This window comes from Schistocerca piceifrons, chromosome 4 (assembly GCF_021461385.2).
Source record: "Schistocerca piceifrons isolate TAMUIC-IGC-003096 chromosome 4, iqSchPice1.1, whole genome shotgun sequence".
NCBI classification, from domain to species: Eukaryota; Metazoa; Arthropoda; class Insecta; order Orthoptera; family Acrididae; genus Schistocerca; species Schistocerca piceifrons.
Genome location: NC_060141.1, coordinates 652,727,722 through 652,749,952, shown reverse-complemented (window position 1 = coordinate 652,749,952; position 22,231 = coordinate 652,727,722). Strand labels below are relative to the sequence as shown.

The 22,231-nt window shown below is 40.4% G+C and overlaps 1 protein-coding gene across 1 annotated transcript in view; it reads right to left on the bottom strand.

Annotated features, from left to right (window-relative positions):
• LOC124795312 (glutamate receptor 1-like) overlaps positions 1–22,231 on the bottom strand; it is a 1,309,547-nt gene that overhangs the window by 406,708 nt on the left and 880,608 nt on the right. The window contains exon 5 of the mRNA XM_047259283.1: positions 17,806–17,938. Coding sequence (XP_047115239.1) covers positions 17,806–17,938 — 133 coding nt within the window. The remainder of the gene's footprint in view (positions 1–17,805; positions 17,939–22,231) is intronic.

The window sequence follows — 22,231 nt, the reverse complement described above, 5'->3', positions numbered from 1 at the left end:
GGGTTATTTTTAACTGTTAGACATAAGTATTTAGTTAAATTTACAGCCTTCAGGTTTGTATGACTTATCGCGTAATTGAAATTTAGCAGATTTCCTTCAGTACTCATATAAATAACTTCACCCTTTTCTTTATTCAGGGTCAATTGCCACTTTTCGCACTATACAGATATCGTATCTAAATCATTTTGCAATTTGTTTTGGTCATCTGATGACTTTACAAAACGACTGCAAACAATCTAAGAGGGATACTCAGATTGTCTCCTATGTCGTTAATATAGATTAGGAACAATAGAGGGCTTATAACACTTCCTTGGGTAACGCCGGATATTACTTCTGTTTTACTCGATGACTTTCCGTCTATTACTACGAACTGTGACCTTTCTGACACGAAATCACGAATCCAGTCGCACAACTGAGCTGATATTCCATACGCACGCAGTTGGGTTAGAAGACGCTTGTGAGAAACGGTGTCGAAAGCCTTCCGGAAATATAAAGTGTGGAATCAATTTGACATCCCCTATCGATAACACTCATTACATCATGTGTATAAAGAGTTTGTTGTGTTTCACAAAAACGATATTTTCTGAATCCGTGATGACTATGTGTCAATAAATCGATTTCTTCGAGTTAATTCATAATGTTCGAACACAATACATGTTCCAAAACCCTACTGGAAATCGACGTTAGTGATTTCAGTGAATGCCAATGTGTGTATCAGCTTGTAATTGTGACTGATACGAGGTTTCTCATTTGTTATTTTCTGAATACTGGTCTTAGGCAGTACAAGGCACAGTAAAACATGAGAGAGTTCATTGCAGCTATGGTAACTTCAGTCATTAGACTGTAAACTGTGATGCAAAATTTCAGTCATTCTGGTTTTCCAAAACCAGCTCAATTCCTTGAACATATGCTGTGAAATAATCAATCTTTGTACAATCCTCACACTGCTGCTGAATTGATTCACACTTGTTTCATGGAACTCCCTTTACTTTTGCCCTAGATTGTTCTTTAAGGTCACTGCAAAGATAATGTAGAAAGTTTCCAGAGTTGACTACAAAAGTTGCAGTAAGACAATAGTGAAGCTAATGGCCCTAGTAGGAATAAAAATCAGTTTTCTTATGCCGACAAGAGACAACAGTATAACAGAATCTATGATTGTGGGTGATATGATTCGTGTAAGTATAGACGTGGCAATAACAGAGGAAGATATTAAAAGGATCTCCAAGATGGAAGACAGGATAGTAATTTGACGAGAGAAGGTAGTAATTGGAACAAGAGTGTGAGGCACTGTTAGATTTCCTTTAGATGTTAAGGTACTCAGAATGGAACAGTCAGTATTTTATTTATTTCAAGTAATATTTCTTCTTTTGTAAGCACCATCAGAAGATTAAGATGTTGGTTCTTAAAGAGCGTTTTTATGTGTTAAAATTAGCGTTATGTGAGACAATTTCTCCTCTAGCACTCAGTCTTCAGGCCACAAGTGGCCCATCGGGACCATCCGACCGCCGTGTCACCCTCAAGGGGATGCGGATAGGAGGGGCGTGTGGTCAGCACACCGCTCTCCCGGTCGTTATGATGGTTTTCGTTGACCGGAGCCGCTACTATTCGGTCGAGTAGCTCCTCAGTTGGCATCACGAGGCTGAGTGCACCCCGAAAAATGGCAACAGCACATGGATGGTCACGCATCCAAGCGCCGGCCACGCCCGACAGCGCTTAACTTCGGTGATCTCACGGGAACCGGTGTATCCACTGCGGCAAGGCCGTTGCCAATTTCTCCTCTAAGGGCAGCAATATGTGAGTAGAGAATATAAAGTGATTTTCCTCATTATGTTTGGATGATGACTATGCTTTCCTTATACTTCTTGTGATAAATTTTAATGTGTGATTATGAAACAGATCACGTAGTTGATGGTAAACTATTTCTATGTGGTTGGTACGTTTGAATGAATGGGAATAGTGAGTTTCAGATGATTGTTATGTTGTCCAACTTGTGATGGTAATGCTTTTCATGAATTTATGTGTATTTTGTTGCTAACAATTTATTCCTTCGATGAGGTGTATTTGTTTGTGATCGATGTCACTTTCCTGTATGTATGTGTGATATAGTGTGGTGACTGAGCGATGCAATTCTTATGATAATTTGATGTGAAGAGTTACTGTAGAAATTACCTCGTTGGCCTCGCTTTATGTTTTAATGTGTCCGAGGCTATGATACTGCTGTTGTGTGAAAATAATTGCACCATAGTGTAATGATACAGGAGAATGACTTTTTATGTGCTATACAAAATCTGTTGAATGGTCTTGAGTGAATATATTTCTGTGTAGTAAGATCTAATATTTGGTATACATCATGCATAAGCATGTACTGAATCAGTGCACAGTTAACAGTTTTCAGTTACTTTAGTCTGAAGGTATGATTATTAAGTTCCTTTACTCTGAAGGTTCGATTATTAAGTTGCTTAGATGAAGCGACACTTCTGTGCTACATCTTTATGAGTGTAGTTGTGTTAATGTCAGTGCATCTTAGAGTGGAATGTGTCAAAGGGTTATCGTCATATGTGAAAACGTTTTTGTACGTCAGTGTTAACGAAAATGTATTGGTAATGACTATGAAAATTATTAGAAATAATGTCATCTGTCATAAATTAATTTTGTGTAAAATGAGTTGAAATAACGAATTTTAGTTTATTCGCCATTAATGAAGATAAGTCTCCTGTGACTCAGGTTGTGAATCACGATAAATTGTGTCATAAAATGAATAATGTTCCACTAAAGTTTGTTTATATATGATATTGTATGATCTCTCTAGGCTGTGTTGGTACTGAATATTTTCTGAGGTAAATATTTTGCTTGTGGCTGTACCGAGTTGTACGAAGATAAAAATAATTGAAATGAATTTCTTTGTACTAATAAATTCTCTCCAAAATTGAGACTTAAATAGTGTGATGACGTAGATTTTTTTTTATTTTAACTTGTGGGGAAGTAAGGAGTAAATTATGCGCTTTGAATGAAACTAATTGAGACTCGTTTTACACAGGGAAGCCACATTATATTTATTATGAACAGATATCGAGAAATATACGAAAAATTAATAAAATAAAATAATACGAAAATTAATTAAATAAATAATCAACCAAGACCTTGATTAGGACATACATAATAGGAATCTGGACAGAACAGTTACAGTATTATTCCTTTCATTTTTTGTATTTCTTCCTCCCTGTACGTTGGTAAGTGAACATAACCATTTTGAGGGAAGCTATGGAATGCGTCAACAAAATATAAGTAATTATGGATCACATTTTTTACTAAGATCAGTTTCTTTTGCATTCCTTTCGCGAAACAATTGTTATGTGTAAGATCAAGAGATAACAAGTTTTGGATGTTTGAATAATTTTCTGTTCTTGTGACACTGGCATGTAATTTGACATGTAAGAGATGAGGAACCACTCTGTCAGTCTATGTGTATATGAATGTGTTTCTCCAGAAGTCGATTGTTTGTACGTAAATGGACTGACAATGAATTAATAATAAATATTTCTATGTATTTAAGCTATATTTGTTATCATGACTTTTCCTTAATTTATGTGCTAGATTAGAGTTTTTTCTAAGTAGTGTGTTGTGATTCGCAGTTTCTTCTTTGGAAACATACTGCAGAAGGAAGTATTTGAAAACGTTAATGACTGTGATTTTCAGAGACAGAGGAGAGTTGGAGAATGATGACGAAAAAAATGTCATTGGTTTGCTGATGAAATTTTCATTTACAAGTGAAATAATTATGCAGGAATATTGCTATCATATAAATTAAAGGAAATTTGAGTTAATGTTACTTATTTGCTTTGTATTTGAGTTTGTGCAACAGACGATGTCATCGTAGGTCAAGAAGGGGCCCAAACGAATTATGATACATGAGATAGTGGTAGTTAGGAGTGGTGGCATGTGGGCGAGCCCAGACGTAATCAAGGTTATTTCGAGCACAATGCAGAAATTGGGAAGACTTTACACATCCTCCATAAAATCCGTCTCTCTTACTATGCGAATTCCGTGTTTTTAGAATCCTGAAGAACGGCATTCGTGACTGTCGATTGGCTCTGGATGAAGAGGTGTCCACCTAAGTACAGTCATGGTTTCACAGACAGCAGCAAACTTTTTTCGTGAAAGCGTTAACAGTCTTTTCTCACAGCGAGATAAATATATTAACAGTTTTGAGGATCACTTTTGAAATAATAAATAATAAACAGTTTGCTTTTTTCCGTCTGTCTCGTTTTCAATTCACTGCCATTATATGTAAACGTTTTGCTTTTGACTGAAGTTATTTTCATATTGGTTTGACGAAGTATTTCAGTGATAAATTTTTCAAAGTCCATGTTCACCACTTAAGTCATGAGGAAACATACTCATATCACTACTTTTAGCTACAAGATAGAAATAGCCACATAAAGATCTTGGTTAGTACCGTATTAGTTTTTACCTACTGTTGACCCTCAAGGACAATAGCTATGCAAAATCGTTCACCATTTCACATATTTAAAAAGTATGTTCATTACTGTGACGCTTTCTTTGAATACTTGCTCTCAGATCACGTTTTCAATTGAATAGAGGGTCCCTAACACCGATATTTTTGAGCAGAGTTTCGTATATCAGGGTTTTTCCTACCTATTAATAATTGTAAGTCAGTTTCGTGTTACAACACTCCACATACAGTGTTCTTATTTATATGTAGAGTCCTCTAAATTGCATGTGCAGCGTCGATATAGTAAATACAAAATATCATTCATTTATGACGTCTGCAAATGGACAAGAAATCTTTGCTGAATGAAAGATGAACATTTTCATACTACCTTTTGACTGCACGCTTTCATTAACTGCATTTCTTCCCTTCTCCGTCCAGTCTCAATCCCTGTCCACCAATTCTATCCTCTCTCTTACTCACTCTCTGACACACACACACACACACACACACACACACACACACACGCACGCACGCGCGCACGCACACACATCCACATTCGCGCACTGAATAGAGTAAAGGAGGAGGAAAAGAAACGCCCACATACCTACCAAAGAAGAAACAGGGAGAGAATGACAACGGCAGTAGGATACGGTCACTGAAAGAGAGCACCGTAACACCTTTTGCGTTTTCTGTGATTACGTTGTCGATAGGAAACTGGGTCTCCAGCAAGATTTTGATGTGATGGGCTGTCAATACCAAAAGCAAGAAGGGAAGGATTCATCATCGCGGACAGCAGTGTCGTTACTCCCTCTAGTGGTGTACCTGTTAAGCCGGTTACCAGGTTTTTGGCTTGATTACTAGATTTATAATGGAGGGCCCTGAAGACAGTGCACAGTTGTGCTGAAATCGATATCTGACTAGTGAGGTCTTTAAATGTAGCTGAAGGATTCATTCACACTGCAAAGAAAACTTTTCACATATACCCATGACCGCAGCTCGCCATCAGACAACTAGTCTCACCGTTTCAGAGATATTCGTATTTAGACGCCAAGTCACAACAATACTGCTCTTCGTAAGATCTCTTAAATCCCCGGATTTCCCAATTAGCGGCCCGTAGCGTTGCTCGAAAGGTTCCCTGTATTTCTTTTCTGGGTGTGTTGAATTCTCATCGCCTCCAGGCGACCTTCATTTCATCACTGCGTGTAAGAGGTGAGGGTTATGTTCAGTTTATTTCACTTTGGAAAAGTGGGAAAGTGTGCTCTGTTCGCCCATCTCTCCTTCCATACTTTCCTTACAGCGTTACGTGCCCGCTACGTCACCAGGCGGATTCAGTCTCGCGGTTACCAGTCGTCACAATGTTTTGACTGATCAGCTGTTTAGCTGGTTTGCATTAAAATAACAGGATAATATATTTATATGTACACAGTGGTCAGAAACGGTCTAAAGAGCTTGTAAAGATGTTGCGTGGTAGGCTGCGCAGAGCAAAATTTGTTAAGAAAAAAATTAGATATGTTTCGCCGTTTCCGAGTTAATTAGCACTGAGGTTAGCAAATGGCGCCGTTGCCTGTGCAAATTCAAGCGACCCGTCAGAGGGGGTGTCGCCAATCTTGTGCTTCGGTTGGTTCACTAAAGCCGAACAGGAGAGCGATACACAAATTTCACATCGGAAGGTAGTAAGGTTGGAAGTCGAGCCAAAGGCAGGACGATCTCGTGCGCTGTCATCTACGCTTCGAGAACAACTGACACTAGTTAAGGGGCTTATCACATAAACTGCACAAATCCAAAAACGGACTTTGGGAACTAATATCAACTTGCTCTTCTCTACCACCACTTATAAAATCTGTACTGATTCAAAGAAATATCAGTTTGAATGCCTTGCTCTTCTACAAAAAGTACAAAAAGTAGACTAGTCCTTGTTATTTCTACAAAAGCCAGACAAGTCCAGGGACGCAGGTTTCCTATTCTCATTTCGCTGGACTGATTACTGCGCATCACATTCCGAGGGAACGTTTCAGGATTGCATATGCTGAGGAAATCGTAATCACGCAGCTACATATGCCTACTAGTTCAAAATTGAATTAAGAAGTATTCCAATTTGTAAAGTACCATTCCTTATCTTTCATGCAATAAACAAGCAGGACTGTGCAGAATCGAGAACAGCATTGTAATGTATGGACAGACTCCGAAAGATAAAACAGGTTCCCATAAAAACAGACCAAGAAAGATACCAGACCGACTGTTCAGATGACTCTAAAGTCCGTTAAAGCAAGGCAGTCACGCTAGTCTCTGCAGGGTAACCCAAATCGAAAATACCTATCTAACGATTTGAGCATAAGTGCTATGCATTTAGCATTTTTTCTTAAGCACCGTATCAGTCTTCCTTATAGAAGCTGCTTAACAGTGTATAAAACTTTTAAAATGCATTTTGGATACCCCATGTCCGATACATGTACTATATGTGGTTCACTGAACATCAAAATAAAAACTGAGGACAGAGATTTTGAGAAGAGTCAATTAGAAGTGCAAAACACATTGCTCTTCAAATAAGGGAAAGCTTTTGTAAGCATGAAACAGAACTATATTCTAAAAGGAAAAAAGGGCTCATTAACTATATTTCATTTCATTACACGCAAAATTTGCTCCTAACGCACTTGGAGTCAAATGCCATTTACTATGCAAGGCAATTACCGTACAGTGTGTTTGGGATTCACACTCTGGCAGATGACTCAGCTATCTTGAAAGGAGGAAGGATTCTAGTGAACTCATATCCATGATTTTGAACTACATAAATAACATTCCATGGAGATGAACTTGTTCTGTTTGATGATCTGAATCCTGGTCAGAACAAAAATAAAGTTAATGTTCAGTTCTTGTACAGTCAAGTGCACATCGTAAAGTCTCTCTAGAAGGATCACATATTGGTTTCCAGTGCGAGGACCCAGATATGTACCAAACGACCAAGACATCCCGCTGATGGAGCATAACAAGTAGAAGAAAAAAACTGCGGAAGTTCGTGGTACTTGGATCAGGAAAATTGTTGAAGCCCGTACGTTTCCCCATCCATTACGGCTGTAAATAATGAAATATGATGATATCGTATACATTAAACGTGCTGCTTAGCCATTCTGTTTGAAAACACCTCATCCTGCACTCAAAATGGAAAAGGTACGGTGATTTCCAATGATGTGGAAGATAGTTTCTTTGTCTCATTGCAATACTGTTATTACTTAGGACGATAGACAGAGATATTCTACAACAGAATATACTACTCTGGATCTACATTCGTTGTACGATAAGAATTCAGAAACGTAGGCAGCTGAAGCTAGAGGTCCTTTAATTTGATGCAGTTCCTGGAAGAAGAAAACAAAGCCTTCGAAAAGTACTTTCTTTATGGTACTCCAGATGAAAACTGTAATGGAGGAAATGGAAGTTGATGATAATAATAAAAATGATGCTGTGAGAATGAATAACAATTAATAATTGGCACATTAGGAATAACTACATCGCTATTTTCAGTTTGTTGTAAAGAAAATAATACTGTGTGTATTGATACATACTCCCAGACAGCATTTTTGACAAACAAGAAAATAGTCCAGAGAAAAACTCTAGATCGTTTTTTCTCTTAATTTTCTACAAGTATCGGACGAGTCCAAGGAAAAGATGCTTCTTAAGAATGAACTACAGATTTTACCCTTAAAAGATAACATTAATGAAAAGGGTGTTCCTGTTTAACGTGCTATAAATACGATTTGGAAGCTGTTCATGCTTGGTTTTAGATGGAGGGAAGTTTTTCTTTAATTCCTGAAAAATCACAAATTTGGACTGGTTCAATTTTTGTAATAAACCCCTCAAATGTATTTGACGGGATGCTTGAATTTGCGCACCGTGACCAAATTGGTTAACTTCAAAGCAAATTACCTCGGAAACGGCGCAAAGAACCGAATTTTTTTCTGGACAGTTATTTCTCAGCACAGCCTATCCTGAAACACCCTTTCAAGCTTTTCAGGTTGTTTCTGACCACCCTGTACAAAATCAACCAAAATATGCATTGCGGTTATAAATGATAATTTACGTATCGTTCTTCATAAAACAGGATTAAGTGCTATTACTGTGAACTCATGTGTAGATGTTTTGTGTACCGAAATTTGTTTAAAATATGTTTTTTGGAGAACACTGTGGTGGTGTGATAAACTTACAAATCTTGTTTAAGTACACAATGACTTTTGTAAATGAATTCTTACAGAGATTGTGACGAAAAGTTGCCGAAGGCAGCGAATTTATAGTTGTAGACGGATTTCCAAGTAAAGGGTATTCATTTCTTCTCATCCTCGGGCAAAGCCTTAACGAGAATGGAAGGCTGACATCGAGGAAAAATATTCCACGTAAGAAACCTGGCTATGTAGCAGTGGAAACAGCAGAACAACAGAAATACTGCAGTGAAGCAAAGAGAGACAGTTTCAATTAAGGAAGTGTTCTACGTATTCGATACAAACGTGAATATCACCATTTTGTGTCATACGTTATTCAGATCAACCATCGGACAACATACATTTTCGAAGATTGTTCACCTGAAGTTGACCGGCAGGTGTTCAGCTGAAATATCGTGAAGTTTACGACGGCCGGATGCAATCCCGAAATCTCTTCGAACATTTAATTAGCCGAGAAAATTTTAAATTTCCCAATACACATGGGATAAAATGTATATTTTCTTGACGAAAAAATTTCTCATTTTTTGGAAACAACGAAGGAGAATAAATTTGAAATGAATGTTTAATGTTTTTAATCTGACCTTGTTGAAATTACGAATGTCATTCTAAAAGTAAAGAGTGCAACAAAGATGCTGTATGGCACCAATCTTATTTTAAAACCTCTTACAGAAAGCCTGTAAAGGTTGGACAAAAAAGTCTCGATGAACTCACAGTAGAATTCACAGTGGAAAAAACATTCTACGTCTTTCACAACGATGGCGATATCTTTGTTGTAGGTGGAGCTTAGGACAGTGCAAGCTTTCACCTGCGAATGCTGAGCGAAGCATACGAAGAAGGGGACCGTCAACTAACATGCAAAAAAATAGGAGGCATGTAGCAGAAGAAGAAAAATACTTAGATAAAACGTGATCCAACAAAACCGATATGTGACGCTTTCAAATACTTGGTAATATCGTTGTCATCCAATACCAGAAGTACATTTAGCATAAATAACAAAACAGGCCCATGGAAAACAGCAGTACAACGGCTTCACTCCGTTCTCTGGACTAGCAATATAACAGAAAGGATGAAACAAACAGTATGTAATGCAACTGAGAGTTTAATTTGCAGGAGTATAAGAGAGATAGTGGCTGCTGGCACTGGAAATTAACGCTTTGAAAAGAAGTCGTGGCATTTTGAGTTAGGTGTAGAAGAAGAGTATTGCAAGAAGACGTCATGGCAGCCAGCAGTATGGTAAATCGGCGCAATAGAAATAAACAGTTATTGTGGCTCGACCACCAACAAAGGATGGACGACAAAACGGGTTTGGAAATGGATTCCACAAGAAAGAATGAAGAGAGGGTGGCCAACAACACGGAAGATGATTACGAGAGAATGTCGGCCAGAGACCTCCACGAAGGGGACGAGCTGAAAAAAAAAAAAAAAAAGAGATGGATGGAGGGACCGGAGAAGTGGCGTAAGTAACACATACGACATGATGATAACTAATATGATGGGATCACAGGCACGTATCTGTGGCACCAACGAGACTCGTGTAATCATTCATGTTGTAAAAACAGTATTCCACATTGGGCAAAGTGCTAGTAGATGAACTGTGTGTGTCTTGTACGAGCAGGAGTTAATACGGATGAGAGATGAACTTCAGCGGCTGATGGCGGAGTATAAGCGATGCTGCGCTGGCGGAGCGTTTGCTTCATTTTCACGAGGCTAGTGCATCTCTTTGCTTCTGACGGATCTTCGTAGGGAGTGGAGGACAGAATTTAGAGGGCCGCTCGGCGGGCGGATGCCGGTCCATTAGGCGGCGCTTTGATGCCAAAGGTGAAGCGGCGAAGCATCTGACAGTACATGATACACTGCCGCCCGCCGATGGCTGGTCGGGGCGGAACTGGTGAACGACCCGATACGGTTTGTCGCTTTCAAGGAACATGGAATGAATTTATTTTTAAATTGCATACACGAGGAGTCAAGTAGTTTTAATTCGTCGAAATGGAGCAGTGCGATTTGTATCTTGCACTCAGTATTCTTCGATCGAATTGTGCTTTAACATGATGATTCCTGACTTGCAGATATACTTTTACTGTGGAAGTATATGGCCTGTTCTGAGTTTCACAACTAATTAAAAAAAAAGGTCTCGCATCGTCGTTGGAATACCGTGGACTTGGTGCAATAAGAGCAAAATGTGATACAAAATAAAAATAATCTCTAATCTTCAAGTTTAATGTATTTCAATACAAGAAAAGGCGGAATTGAACACTTCGTCTTCCGCTCCACTGTTACTACTGCTCTTTTACATGTAAAGAGAGGAAGTACTTGCAATAATGTAGATTCAAAGCCGTACGGTTTTCGCAACTGTAAATGAAATATTTGCGAAGAAAATAGTGAACAATGGTGGTTCTTGGCCTTTTTAGATATTGAGAAGGCGTATGACAGTATCTATAGGGACAAGCTCTGGGATGTGCTGAACGCAAAAGGGATAGATGAAGAGATAACACGAAAAGTCAGAAAAATGTATGAGGGAAGTGAGAGTTGTGTGAAAGTGGGGAGGGAACGTACTGCATGGTTCAAGCTGGAAAATGGGCTGCGACAGGGAAGTGCACTTTCGCCTTTATTGTTTATTATTGTTATGGATGAAATCCTACAGCAAGTATCAGATGCAATTGGAGATCATAAAATGAAAGCAGTGCTTTTTGCCGATGACCTGATGTTATGGGGAAATTGCGAGGAGGTGGTGCAAGAGCAGTTAGATGTATGGGAGGCAACGGCAGCACAATATGGAATGCATTTCTCTGCAAAGAAAAGTGAAATAATTGTCACAACAAGGAAGAAGAATAGGCCAAATGTGGATATAACTTGTGGAGGGGAAAAACTACAAGTGGTAGAGAACTTCAAGTACCTGGGAAGCGTGATTGAAAGTAAGGGGGGAAACACAATGGAAATAAATGAAAGGTGCAGAAAAGCAGGGCAGTTCTTCAAATGCATTAGGGGGCTTATTTGGAATAAGGAGGTGCCACAGAAATCCAAGGGAATTATATACCGAACCTACTTTGTCCCCATATTGGCATACGGAAGTGAGACATGGGTAATGCACAAAAGCGACAAAAGTAGAATACAAGCTAGTGAAATGAAGTTCCAGAGGAGCAGGTTGAGTGTAACAAGACGAGACAGATTGCGAAATGTGTATGTGAGGGAAAGACTAAAGGAGGAACCAGTACAGGACAGGATAGAAAAATCAAGACTGCAGTGGTATGGACACATGAAGAGAATGGATGAGGGAAGAATTCCAAAGAGGATGTTTGATCTGCAACTGGAGGGGAAGAGGCCCAGGGGAAGACCAAGACATAGATGGGTGAAGGGAGTGAAGGAATGTGTGACGAGAAGAGGAGAGAACTGGACGAAGGTGGAAGAGGGGGAATGGTGGAAAGACAGAACACGATGGAGAGGCTTGTGTTCCCAACAGACCCAGCCAGTGGCTGGAAACTGTCCAAGATGATGATGATGGTGGTTCTTGGCGCTCACTATACGATACACTGGGCACGAATGTGTGTGTGTGTGAATTCCTAAGGGACCAAAGTGCTGAGGTCATTGGTCCCTAAACTTACACACTACTTAAACTAACTTATGCTAAGAACAACACACACACCCGTGCCCGAGGGAGGACTCGAACCTCCGGCGGGAGGGGCCGTGCAGTCCGAGACATGGCGCCTCTAACGCACGAATTTATCTATGCAGCACAACAGTAGCGCATTATATGAAGATGACGTATTCTTATCTAGTTCAGTTAACAAAAATGTGTTGTTTTGAAAATACTGATTACCTGAAGTGAAATATAAAACAAATAAAAAGCCATCAGTCACGAAAACCCTAAAAACGTTTTCTCGAGCTTCCTCAATGAAGATGCATTTTAAAACACCTCACTGCTCAACAGTTCCTCCACGAGAGTATGTTACGGTTACCATTGTTTCTGCGATGAATGAAGGGTTTTGGAAAAGGGAAGGTTTTTTTTTTTTTTGGGCTGTTGTGCATTTTGTCTGCGACATTTTCTTTGTTCTTATGATAACAGATTGAGAATACTATTCTTCAAGGCACCTTACAAATGTTCCATAGTTGTGAAAGCTATGTGGAATTCAGTTTATGTTTGTTCTGTGACTCTGCTCCAGCCTCGTTTGGTAAGGTAATGTAAGTTGGAAGGACATTAGAACAGTCCATTGGCCGACTAATGGACGTAATCGTGTACCTGTATCACCGATGTACCAAAATGTTAAATGAAGCTGAAAGCTTAAGTTATGTGCTTGAAAATGACCCACGTTTGAAACTGACCGATTGCACGGATAAAAAGGAACAAAGTCTACTTGGACCACGTTTTCATTTTCAAAACACGTCGCGGCTATGGACACCACAAAAAATTTAATATATTAACTTCTGTCTTAGTTTTCGTACTATTGTACATTTTAGATCTTAGCCGTGTGTTTTGTTTATTCACGAACGTCTAGCTCAAAACGACAAACACTCACGACACATTTCATTCGAACTCGACTGCAGTTCCCTACCGGGCATATGAGGTAACACGACAAAAAGAAAAAGCAGATTCAACCGATTGCATGAGCTCTGTTGTTGAGAGCGGACTACATGTCTCCTTAATTGCCTGTAAATTACAGCCGAGACCTCACATTATCAGTATTGGATCAAATGAAAGTAATTGTACCTGTTAATTTATGTGAAATGACCGCTCAAGAATTTATGTTAAGAACACGAGCGTATAGATAGCTCACTTTCTGTGTGTGCACACTCTAATGCGAGCCTAGTAAGACAAAAACAAGTTCGAAATAAACAAATATTAGTAGAACAGAAACATAGGTTGTTTTTAAACCTTATGCACTTTCATACAATGGCACTATATCAATGTATTATTTAATGAACTGATGAGTTCCAGAAAAGAAAGGAATCAATCATCAAAGTATTCAGTAAATATTATTAACTTCAGTACAAAATAATGCACCTTTAAAAAAACCTCATTATTTAAATTTTAAAAATAACATTTTGTAACTGTATGTAATTCAATGTAATACAACTGTTACAGTAAAAAAATACTTTTTAAGAAAAACATCAGTCAGTAAACTATCTGTGTACATTTCCTTTTTTATATCATTAACGAAAAGTTTATCTCAAATTGGTTTTCCCAAGATTCAAAAGCTGAAGATATCCGATCAGGCCACAAGGAGTCAATAATTTTGTGGATCGTGATTTGGACTAAGTTATCTGTGAGATAAATAGGCTTCCATGAAATCGAACTCATTTACACTCACAAAATACCGTTCACTATTCTTTTAAAAGTCGTAGAGATTTTGTCAATCGAAGTGCCATACTTTTGACCGAGTGCTACTGCGAATTTGACGTAACGGAGCACGAGGTTTGAGAGGCAGATTCTATAATAATCTGTATCAGTTGTCCACTGAAAAGCTCAGGGGATTATGCTGTAATGCGCCAAAATTTGCGTTGCGTTAAATCTGCATTACTAGTAGGTGTCATTTCTTATTATCAAAATTTGATGGTGTGGAAGAAAACTAGGATTTAATCAGTTGTTTGGAAAGGGTTCGTATCTTTTGGAGAGATTATTGCTCGAAAATATCTGAACAGCAGAATCCGGTCAAAGTGAGCGAATTTACGACGTACGGGCGTCTGCAGTGTTGCGGCTTGCAGAAAGACAACATCTCTTGCCCAGATGGATACCACAAAACTCCAAAGACAGCCGCAAACAAAAACCATCTATTATTAAAAGGGAGAACTAGCATGCTATATTTGGTTACCGTAAATGGTTCTCGGTTTGTTCCTTGAGAAATTCTGTTAGTTGTTGTTGGTTGTTATCCGAACTAAGATCAGTCTGAATCGGTATTAGACTCGTGAATGTTTGAATCAAACGCTACAGCGTTTAGAAGAATTTAGTGAGAGTGTTATCGACTTCTTTGTAAGATATTTACACCTACCTGTGATATGCTCTCATTTTGTGGGGCGAAAAGCTTCAACTGATTGATTTGTGCGGGACCTCAGAATTTTGTGATAGGCAGCAGTATTGACTACGGTATATTGTAGTTTAGGATTGGTTTCTCATGGTTGGTGGTTGATATCAAAACAGTTACCGAGTGAAGTGTAGCTGGAAAACCACTCGTTTGTAGGCGATCCTTATCTCCGTTAGGTTGCAGATTCTCCATGTTGTTGTGGGAGGTAAGTGACGTTATCACTTGAAGTCCTTAGTTGGATTTGAAGGTGGAGAAAGCACGCACTTAAGAAATAGTGTCTCTGCGTTACTGGATTAGTGGTTTTGAAGGTGGAAGGAAGCACTTAGGAAACAGTGCCTTTGTGATATTGTGTTAGGGCTTATTTTGTGACTTCAGCTTAAACGTCGAGTTAATGTTTGGAAATATCTATATAGATGCAGAGACTGTATTATCTTTGTAATTAGGAGAACAGATGTCCTGCGGTTCTACTCTAAGTTAGTAGGAGATCTGCAAGCGTGGCCTCGAATTTAGTAGCTTCTCCAACAAAACCCTAAAAGACAAAGCCAGAATTATTGTTACTGAAGACACACTAATTGTCTCTCCTATCGTACGAGTTCTGTGTCTTAAATAATTTCAATAGTATTGTGTCCGTGGAAAGTCAACGCTTGAAATGGGATTTTGTGTCTATGTTAACGTCCAACCAGTTTAAAAGTGACAGTGACACCCAGGTTTTTTGTTTAAACTTTTTTTTACTTTTTCGCTTAGAGGGGTAGGTTTGATTGGCAAGCACTCATAAAATCAAGACTGACACGTATCTGTACATGATAGACAACAGGCAGTAAAAATAAAAATACTGCCCCGAGTCTGATTCGCCCCATATTTAATATTCAACGAAATTTTAAAACTAAAGTTCAATTTTATAGCAAACAAATAATTTTCAAATGTCGTAAAGTGGTAAAAGGAAACCAAAGATTAGATGCAGCAAAGTCCTCAACGTTAAAAAAAGGAAAGATATTAGTTTCCAAAGAAATACGAATATCACACCAAATTTGTTAATTTCCAAAGCGAGAAATTATTTCATATATTTTAATTTAAAGGGAGAGAAATTATATTCAGGATTTTATTTAAAGAGAAAACTGATTAATTCTTGAAAGGAAGATAATTTACTGATTTCTGGGAAAGTGACAATTTTAAAACGAATTAATACGTTGGTATTCAAGTTACGCAACGATATTGTTGTAGAGTGCTTGCTACGTACAGAAGTTTTCTCAATTAATAATGTCAGTTAAACAAGAGAGTAAATTGTGTCTCTGAAACGGCGACATAAAATAAATAATATTTAAATGTGCAGACTTATTACTGCAGTTTAGCTGGTTATACGTAATCTGATGTGGTCTTGAATTGGAATGGTATTTATAGGGTACTATCGATCACAACAGCATGTATTTTTTTATAAAAGAGTTGGACATTTCTTTTACTCACTGCTTAGAGGGGTGTGTTGTCAAGTAATAGAGTTACACTCTGGAAGATTTTATTTTGTTGCTCTGAGTGGTGAGGCTGAATATACGATTTTCCATCCAACATGTACTATAGTACATAGCATTTTTCAGTGAAGCTGAACTCGTCTTTGGTGGTAGTTATTTGTACGAACCTCGTAGATATTTTGATAGTCAGATAAGTTATTAATATAATTACTGTCATGTTCTGGTTGCTTCCACCAGCCCGTCAAACCACAAATAGTATCTGTGGCAACTATCTGGTGTACAACATCTTCATAGTGGTAAGTAGCGTGGGATGTATCGAGAGAATTTCAACATTCAAGTAAAACTGTCTACGTTGTATGTGGACAGACGTTATTTATAATACAGAAGTTTAGCCCCGGTGGTTATCTTAGGCGTAGCTATGAAGCTGAGTGACGTACTTCCATGACAGACCTAACATAGCAGATTCTTGTATTCTGCTTCTTGAGTTCAACTGAGCGAAATTAGAGCGTTGATTTCTGCTGTGCGACGTTGCTCCCCCTTTACGTGTTACTGTGGTTCTGTAGTGCCCAGTTGTTTTGTTGTTACGAGGTTGGTCGTGTCTGTAGGGTGGCCCAGTAGAAAGCCCGTCAAAAAAAAAAAAAAACTCTGTTCACGTCCTTTGCGTTTTTAAGAGAACCTACGTTACCGACTTGAAACAAGGACATAGCTCTTATTCTACATATGCTGGTGCAGGCCTCTATCTGCAGCCTTAGTGTATCTATGATGCATGTTAATTCTAGGTTACTAGTACACTACTCACATTTTCAACGTGTTCATTCGGTCGGATCCTTGATCGTTTGTTACTTTATTCAATCCGCACAATTTCAGGGATTAACTGCCAGATATGTACCTGGAGTGTACTATCCCCTATTGCCGACTTTGTTTTAGTAAATCTATTTCTGTCAAAAAATATCTGGGGTAGGGTCTTACACACAAAATACTACGTACTAAGTTATATATAGAAATTTTGATGTATTCATTATCTTAGGTTTGTCGTCACACGGCAACAAACCGCAAATATTGATTAGTTTATTCATTCAGGTACATGGAAAGGAATCTGTGCAGTCATTAAAACTCATTTTACATACCTTGAAAATCTGTTTAGATGTGGCCTAAGTGGTAGAAATAATTCACTCTTTCAGCAGCTTTCGTGTGTGTTTACGTGCTTCCACCTTTAGCAAAGATTATCGATTCTGAAATGTTTCAGAGAATATAATGAAGCAAAACACATTCTAGCTCGGTGCAGGCAGCCTGTCTGTGTTGCCAAACGGCAAGTTCATGCATATACGAGTGGTTTACTTAACGTTACGCGTAAATTTACAGTTTGTTGACAAATAGCAGCATTCAGGGTTCAACGTGTTAAGAACACACTTGAATAGAGACTCTCACAGCAACACACGAATTTGGTCACAGTTCAAAAGAGACTCTCAGCCCCACTCGAATTTGTTGAGTGGAAGCTGCCTACCTTGACGGCTGTTGATCTCTGTAAATGTTAAAGTTGCCATTGGAAGATCAACGAATGGCGTAATTTATTTCTATTGCTGAGTGGAGTACTATTCTGCTAACTAGGTTGGTGACTGGTTCCTTGTTACCCTGAGTGCTACCTGAGAGCAAGCTGCGACGCTCACCTGTTGATCTCCTCGATACTATGGAGGAAGTCCATCGCCTCCGAGGTGTTTTGGATGCGCTTCACCGCCTCCACCTGGATGGAGTCCTTCCCCGGCCGCAGGCTCTGGTATATCTGCTGCAGCCGCAGCAGTCCTGCGAACAGGGTATCAGCTCAGTTGAGAGACGCTCAGCAACAGTCACATTAAAAGTCGTTGAATGCTACATACACACCAGCATTCTTTCCAACATCCAGAAATGAAGCTGTCTGAATGTCAGCAAGAATTTTCACCTTGCAGCGGAATGTATGCCGATTTGAAAGTTTTTCACGACCTACCCTCATAGTTTTCTTTTCTTTTGTACCACATCCCTACCTTCGAAATTTTACAAACATTTATCTGCCTGCCTTGAGAAATTACCAATACTGGAAGAAAGCGTATTTCAGGGAAATAGTTTTGCCACAGTCTAGCGGAGTGTTTCCAGTTTTAACGTGTCAGGAAGTTTCAGTTCAGCGCAGAGTCCGCTGCAGACTGAAAATTCATTCTAGAAACAATTAACTACGCCGTACATAAGCCATTTCTCTGGTGACCGACCAGCAATGGAGAATGAAGTTACAACAATGCCAGCCACTTGTCGTGGTAAAAAGTCAAAAAAATCGCCAAACAAATGTCGGTCGAGGAACCTGAGACAAAAACAAACAGACAACAGATCAAACACACATAATTCTGAAGATCTGAGACCGTTCCCATAATGTACATCAGTAATATATCACTGAATAGTAGTTTTGAATATGGCCTGCGAATTAGTAGGGCGCACTATATGAAATAGCGTCACTGTGAGTCTTCAGAGATCCGAGAGCGGAGGGGCGAACGTTGTCTTAAAAAGACGTGCTCATACGGTCACGGCGAACTAGCGAAATTCGCAGCGGCACCAGCTGGCGGCCCTTCCACGAGCTGCGTCTTGTGCTGTTATGAGGGAGACGCCCAGTGGGCAGTCGACATAGATGCCGTCGATACCGAAAAGATGAAGAATAGTTTGAGGTTTCTGGTGTTTTTCCCAGATTTCGCAATAACTTGAAGTAAACAATTTTTTTTTTTTTTTTTTAAAAAAAATTCTTTATTCGTAACATCATATTACATTATTCATATAACCCACTACCTAACTACATTAGTGGGTCTTACAAATGATACGATTAATGCAGCTTTTTTCTACACTACAGGTACTTCTATTGTTTTACTCTAATCTAACCGCTATGGGATTCTAAGCTACTTAATCTAAGTCTACATTCTACCTGCAGCGTTACAGGTGTGCCAGTACTACTATAAACCTACTGGTGTTGGCCACGGCCCACTGAGCTAATCCCAGTGGGCGTGCCCCTGGCACTGGGCTGGCCTTAAGTTGGTGTCGCTGCAGTCTACTCTAGGTATTATTCTATCTTCTACATCTAATCTAACCTAACTACATGTCACAATTGGTGTGCGGTCAAATCCGGTGTTTTGTACCCCCCTCCCTCCTAGTCCAAGGTAAGGCGGATTCCAGCCGTATGAACGGCTGGCCAGGTCCCCACTTGGCGGTACAGGAAGGGTGTACGAGTCTAATTCGGTGGAAGTGTTAGTCCTTCACTGGTGGTTGTCCCTAAGAAAGTTCTTAATTACTTTCTTTGATATCACATCAGTGAGAGTATTTAAGATGTTAAAAGTGCTTTCGCTTCTTAATATGTGGTACGTGTCCATGTTTGGTAGCTGTTGTCGAAGATCATGGGCCACATCATCGAAGAGGTGGCACTCATACACCACATGTTCTGGGGTACCTTGCACAGCACCACAGGCGCACGCTGGTGTAGCCTGTTTCCCAAACCGACATAGATATGTCGGGTATGGTCCATGTCCAGTAAGAAAGTGCAGCATTCCTCTTGTGGGTGTGAAAAATGTAAATTTTAACCTTTCCTCGATATCTGGTAGCAGTTCATAAGTTCTGCGTCCCGTTTCCTCACTACTCCATTGATTCTGCCAAAGTTCAATTCCCCTCTTTTTGATAGCATACCTGTCCCCCACGTAGAACCCAAGTATTTCCCTGATTTTATCGCTGTTTTCCTTCTTCACCCAGTACCAGGCGGCTTGCTCCCTGATTTTTATGTCTAATGGACAAATCCCCATTAGTACTAATAGCGCTCCTCCTGGTGTAGTTCTGTAAGCTCCTGCTGAACGTAGAAGCATGTTCCGCTGCACTCTTCTTACGGCCATGGCAGGCATGACCCTCGTGAGTCTGTGTGCCCAGACTCCTGATCCGTATCCTACTATGGAGGTCAGAATACTACTGTGATATAGTTTTATTAAATTTGGTGGCAGGTGGAATCGCTTGTGACCTATTCCAATGAGGTTGTTTAGTAGGACCAGTGACTTTTGGGATACGGTGTCAATATGTGATGCAAAGTTCCACCTCTCATCGATGATTACACCCAGATATCGGGCCTCACGGCGCCGAAGAACTGGCATGCCGTTGATTCTAACTGTGGGATTTCTGACCAATTGGCCTTTGAGAAGCAAGTATGTTGATTTGTTGGGCGCAATAGTCATTTTACTTCTTTGGCACCACGAAGTAAGTACAGTTACGGCTCTCTCCACTTTCGGTTCTAGATCCTCACGGCTACGGCCGCCGACCAGCAAGAGGAGGTCATCTGCGTATGCTATGACCGCTAGCACATCGTCACAGTTCTTTAGATCCTCAAGTAGAGGCTCCATGTTTATGTCCCAAAAGAGAGGTCCAAGGACAGAGCCCTGAGGACATCCTTTGGTCACAATCTTCCTGACCGTGCCGCTAGGGGCCGATAGCAAGACCTCCCTGTCTACACAATAGCTCCTCAGACAGCCGTATAGTAGCCCTGGACAGTTCTTTTCCCGCAGGCGGGAAAAGAGTGAGGGCCACCACAGGTTGTCGAAGGCGCCACTGATGTCTACCATGATGCCGACAACATACTTGTGCGGGGCAGAGCCACAGACCTCGGCAGCCAGGGCGATTGCGTCAGACGCAGAGCACCCAGACCGAAAACCGAATTGTCTGTCGCTCATCCCACACAGCATGCGGTGTGCTGTCAGTCTGTGTGCTAGTAGCCTCTCAAAAAGTTTGCCCAGTACATCTAGCAAGCAGATAGGTCTATAAGACTTGATTTCTGTAGGATCTTTGTCTGGACTCTTTTTGATTATTATTACATTTGCTCTTTTCCAAATTGCTGGGAACTTCCCGAGTTGTAAGCACTCGTTGTACAACTTAGTGAGAGGAGCTACAAGCTGGGGGGCAAGGAATTGCACCACTTCCGCAGTAATGCCGTCCGGGCCAGGAGCTTTGCCCTTTTTAAGGGCCTTTATTTGGGCAGCGACTTCCTCTTCAGAGAAGGGGTAAGTTCTTATGTTATTGTTGTAGTCCCTTTGGTCTACTCTTCTTATTCCTTTCTGTTCATCTGTCTCATTTTCTTCCACGTCGTCAGGCAACAGGACCCGGAGGAGGGCCTCGGCAGTTTCCTGCCACGTGCCCGTCATCCGGTCCCCGTCCCTGACTGTGGAAAGCACCATAGGTGATCTTATTTTCTCTCTTACTAACTTGTATGGGACTCCCCAAGGGTCCGTAGCCAATTGGCTTTTTACGTAACTTTCCCAACTTTTGAGTCTGACAGCCCTGAGCTCCTGTTGGAATTGATCTTTGCTCTCTGTGTAGATCTGTAACCATCTTTGTTTCTCTCTCCAGACGACATTCCGCTGGTAGTACCTCCTCGCCCTCCTTACAGCCTGGCGCATCTGTTCTAATTCAGCCGACCATGGTGTGGGGGTGGCCGCGATGACTCTCCTCCTGGTTGGTACCGCGGCTCGCACCGCCCTGGTGATAGCCTGTACCAGCTCTTCGGCGTATTCATCTACGTTTTCATCACCCTCCAGCAATGTCGGGATGTTGCACTCCTCCGCGAGACGGTCCCAGTTGGCTTTGTTATAATTGAACTGCAGCTCCCACCCCATGTCCCTGTGGCACTCCCTTTCCCCAATGTTGAAAGAAATTAAGTTATGGTCACTGGTGGTTGCTCTGTCCCACACTTTCCAGTTGTTGACTTTTGTGATGAGGTTTGGTGTTACCAACGTCACATCTATATTTGTGCCATCTCCCCCGCCGCCTGTATAGGTGGGGGGGTTCCCTTGTTGGTTTGCAACCACCAGTTGTAATGCCATTATCGTCTCTTCGGCCTTTAGCCCTCGATCATCGTGAGTGCCACTGAACCAAAGGGGGGACTTAGCATTTATGTCTGCCGTCACTATCATCCTGCGTCCCCGCAGTGCCGTGGTAACCTGTGTGAGTATCTCCAAAAACTCATCTATTTCTCGCCCATATTGGAAGTAAATGTTTGAGATGTAGATCACTCCTCTCGTTGTCTGGAGTTCCATGACATTGCAGTGTTCGCTCGAG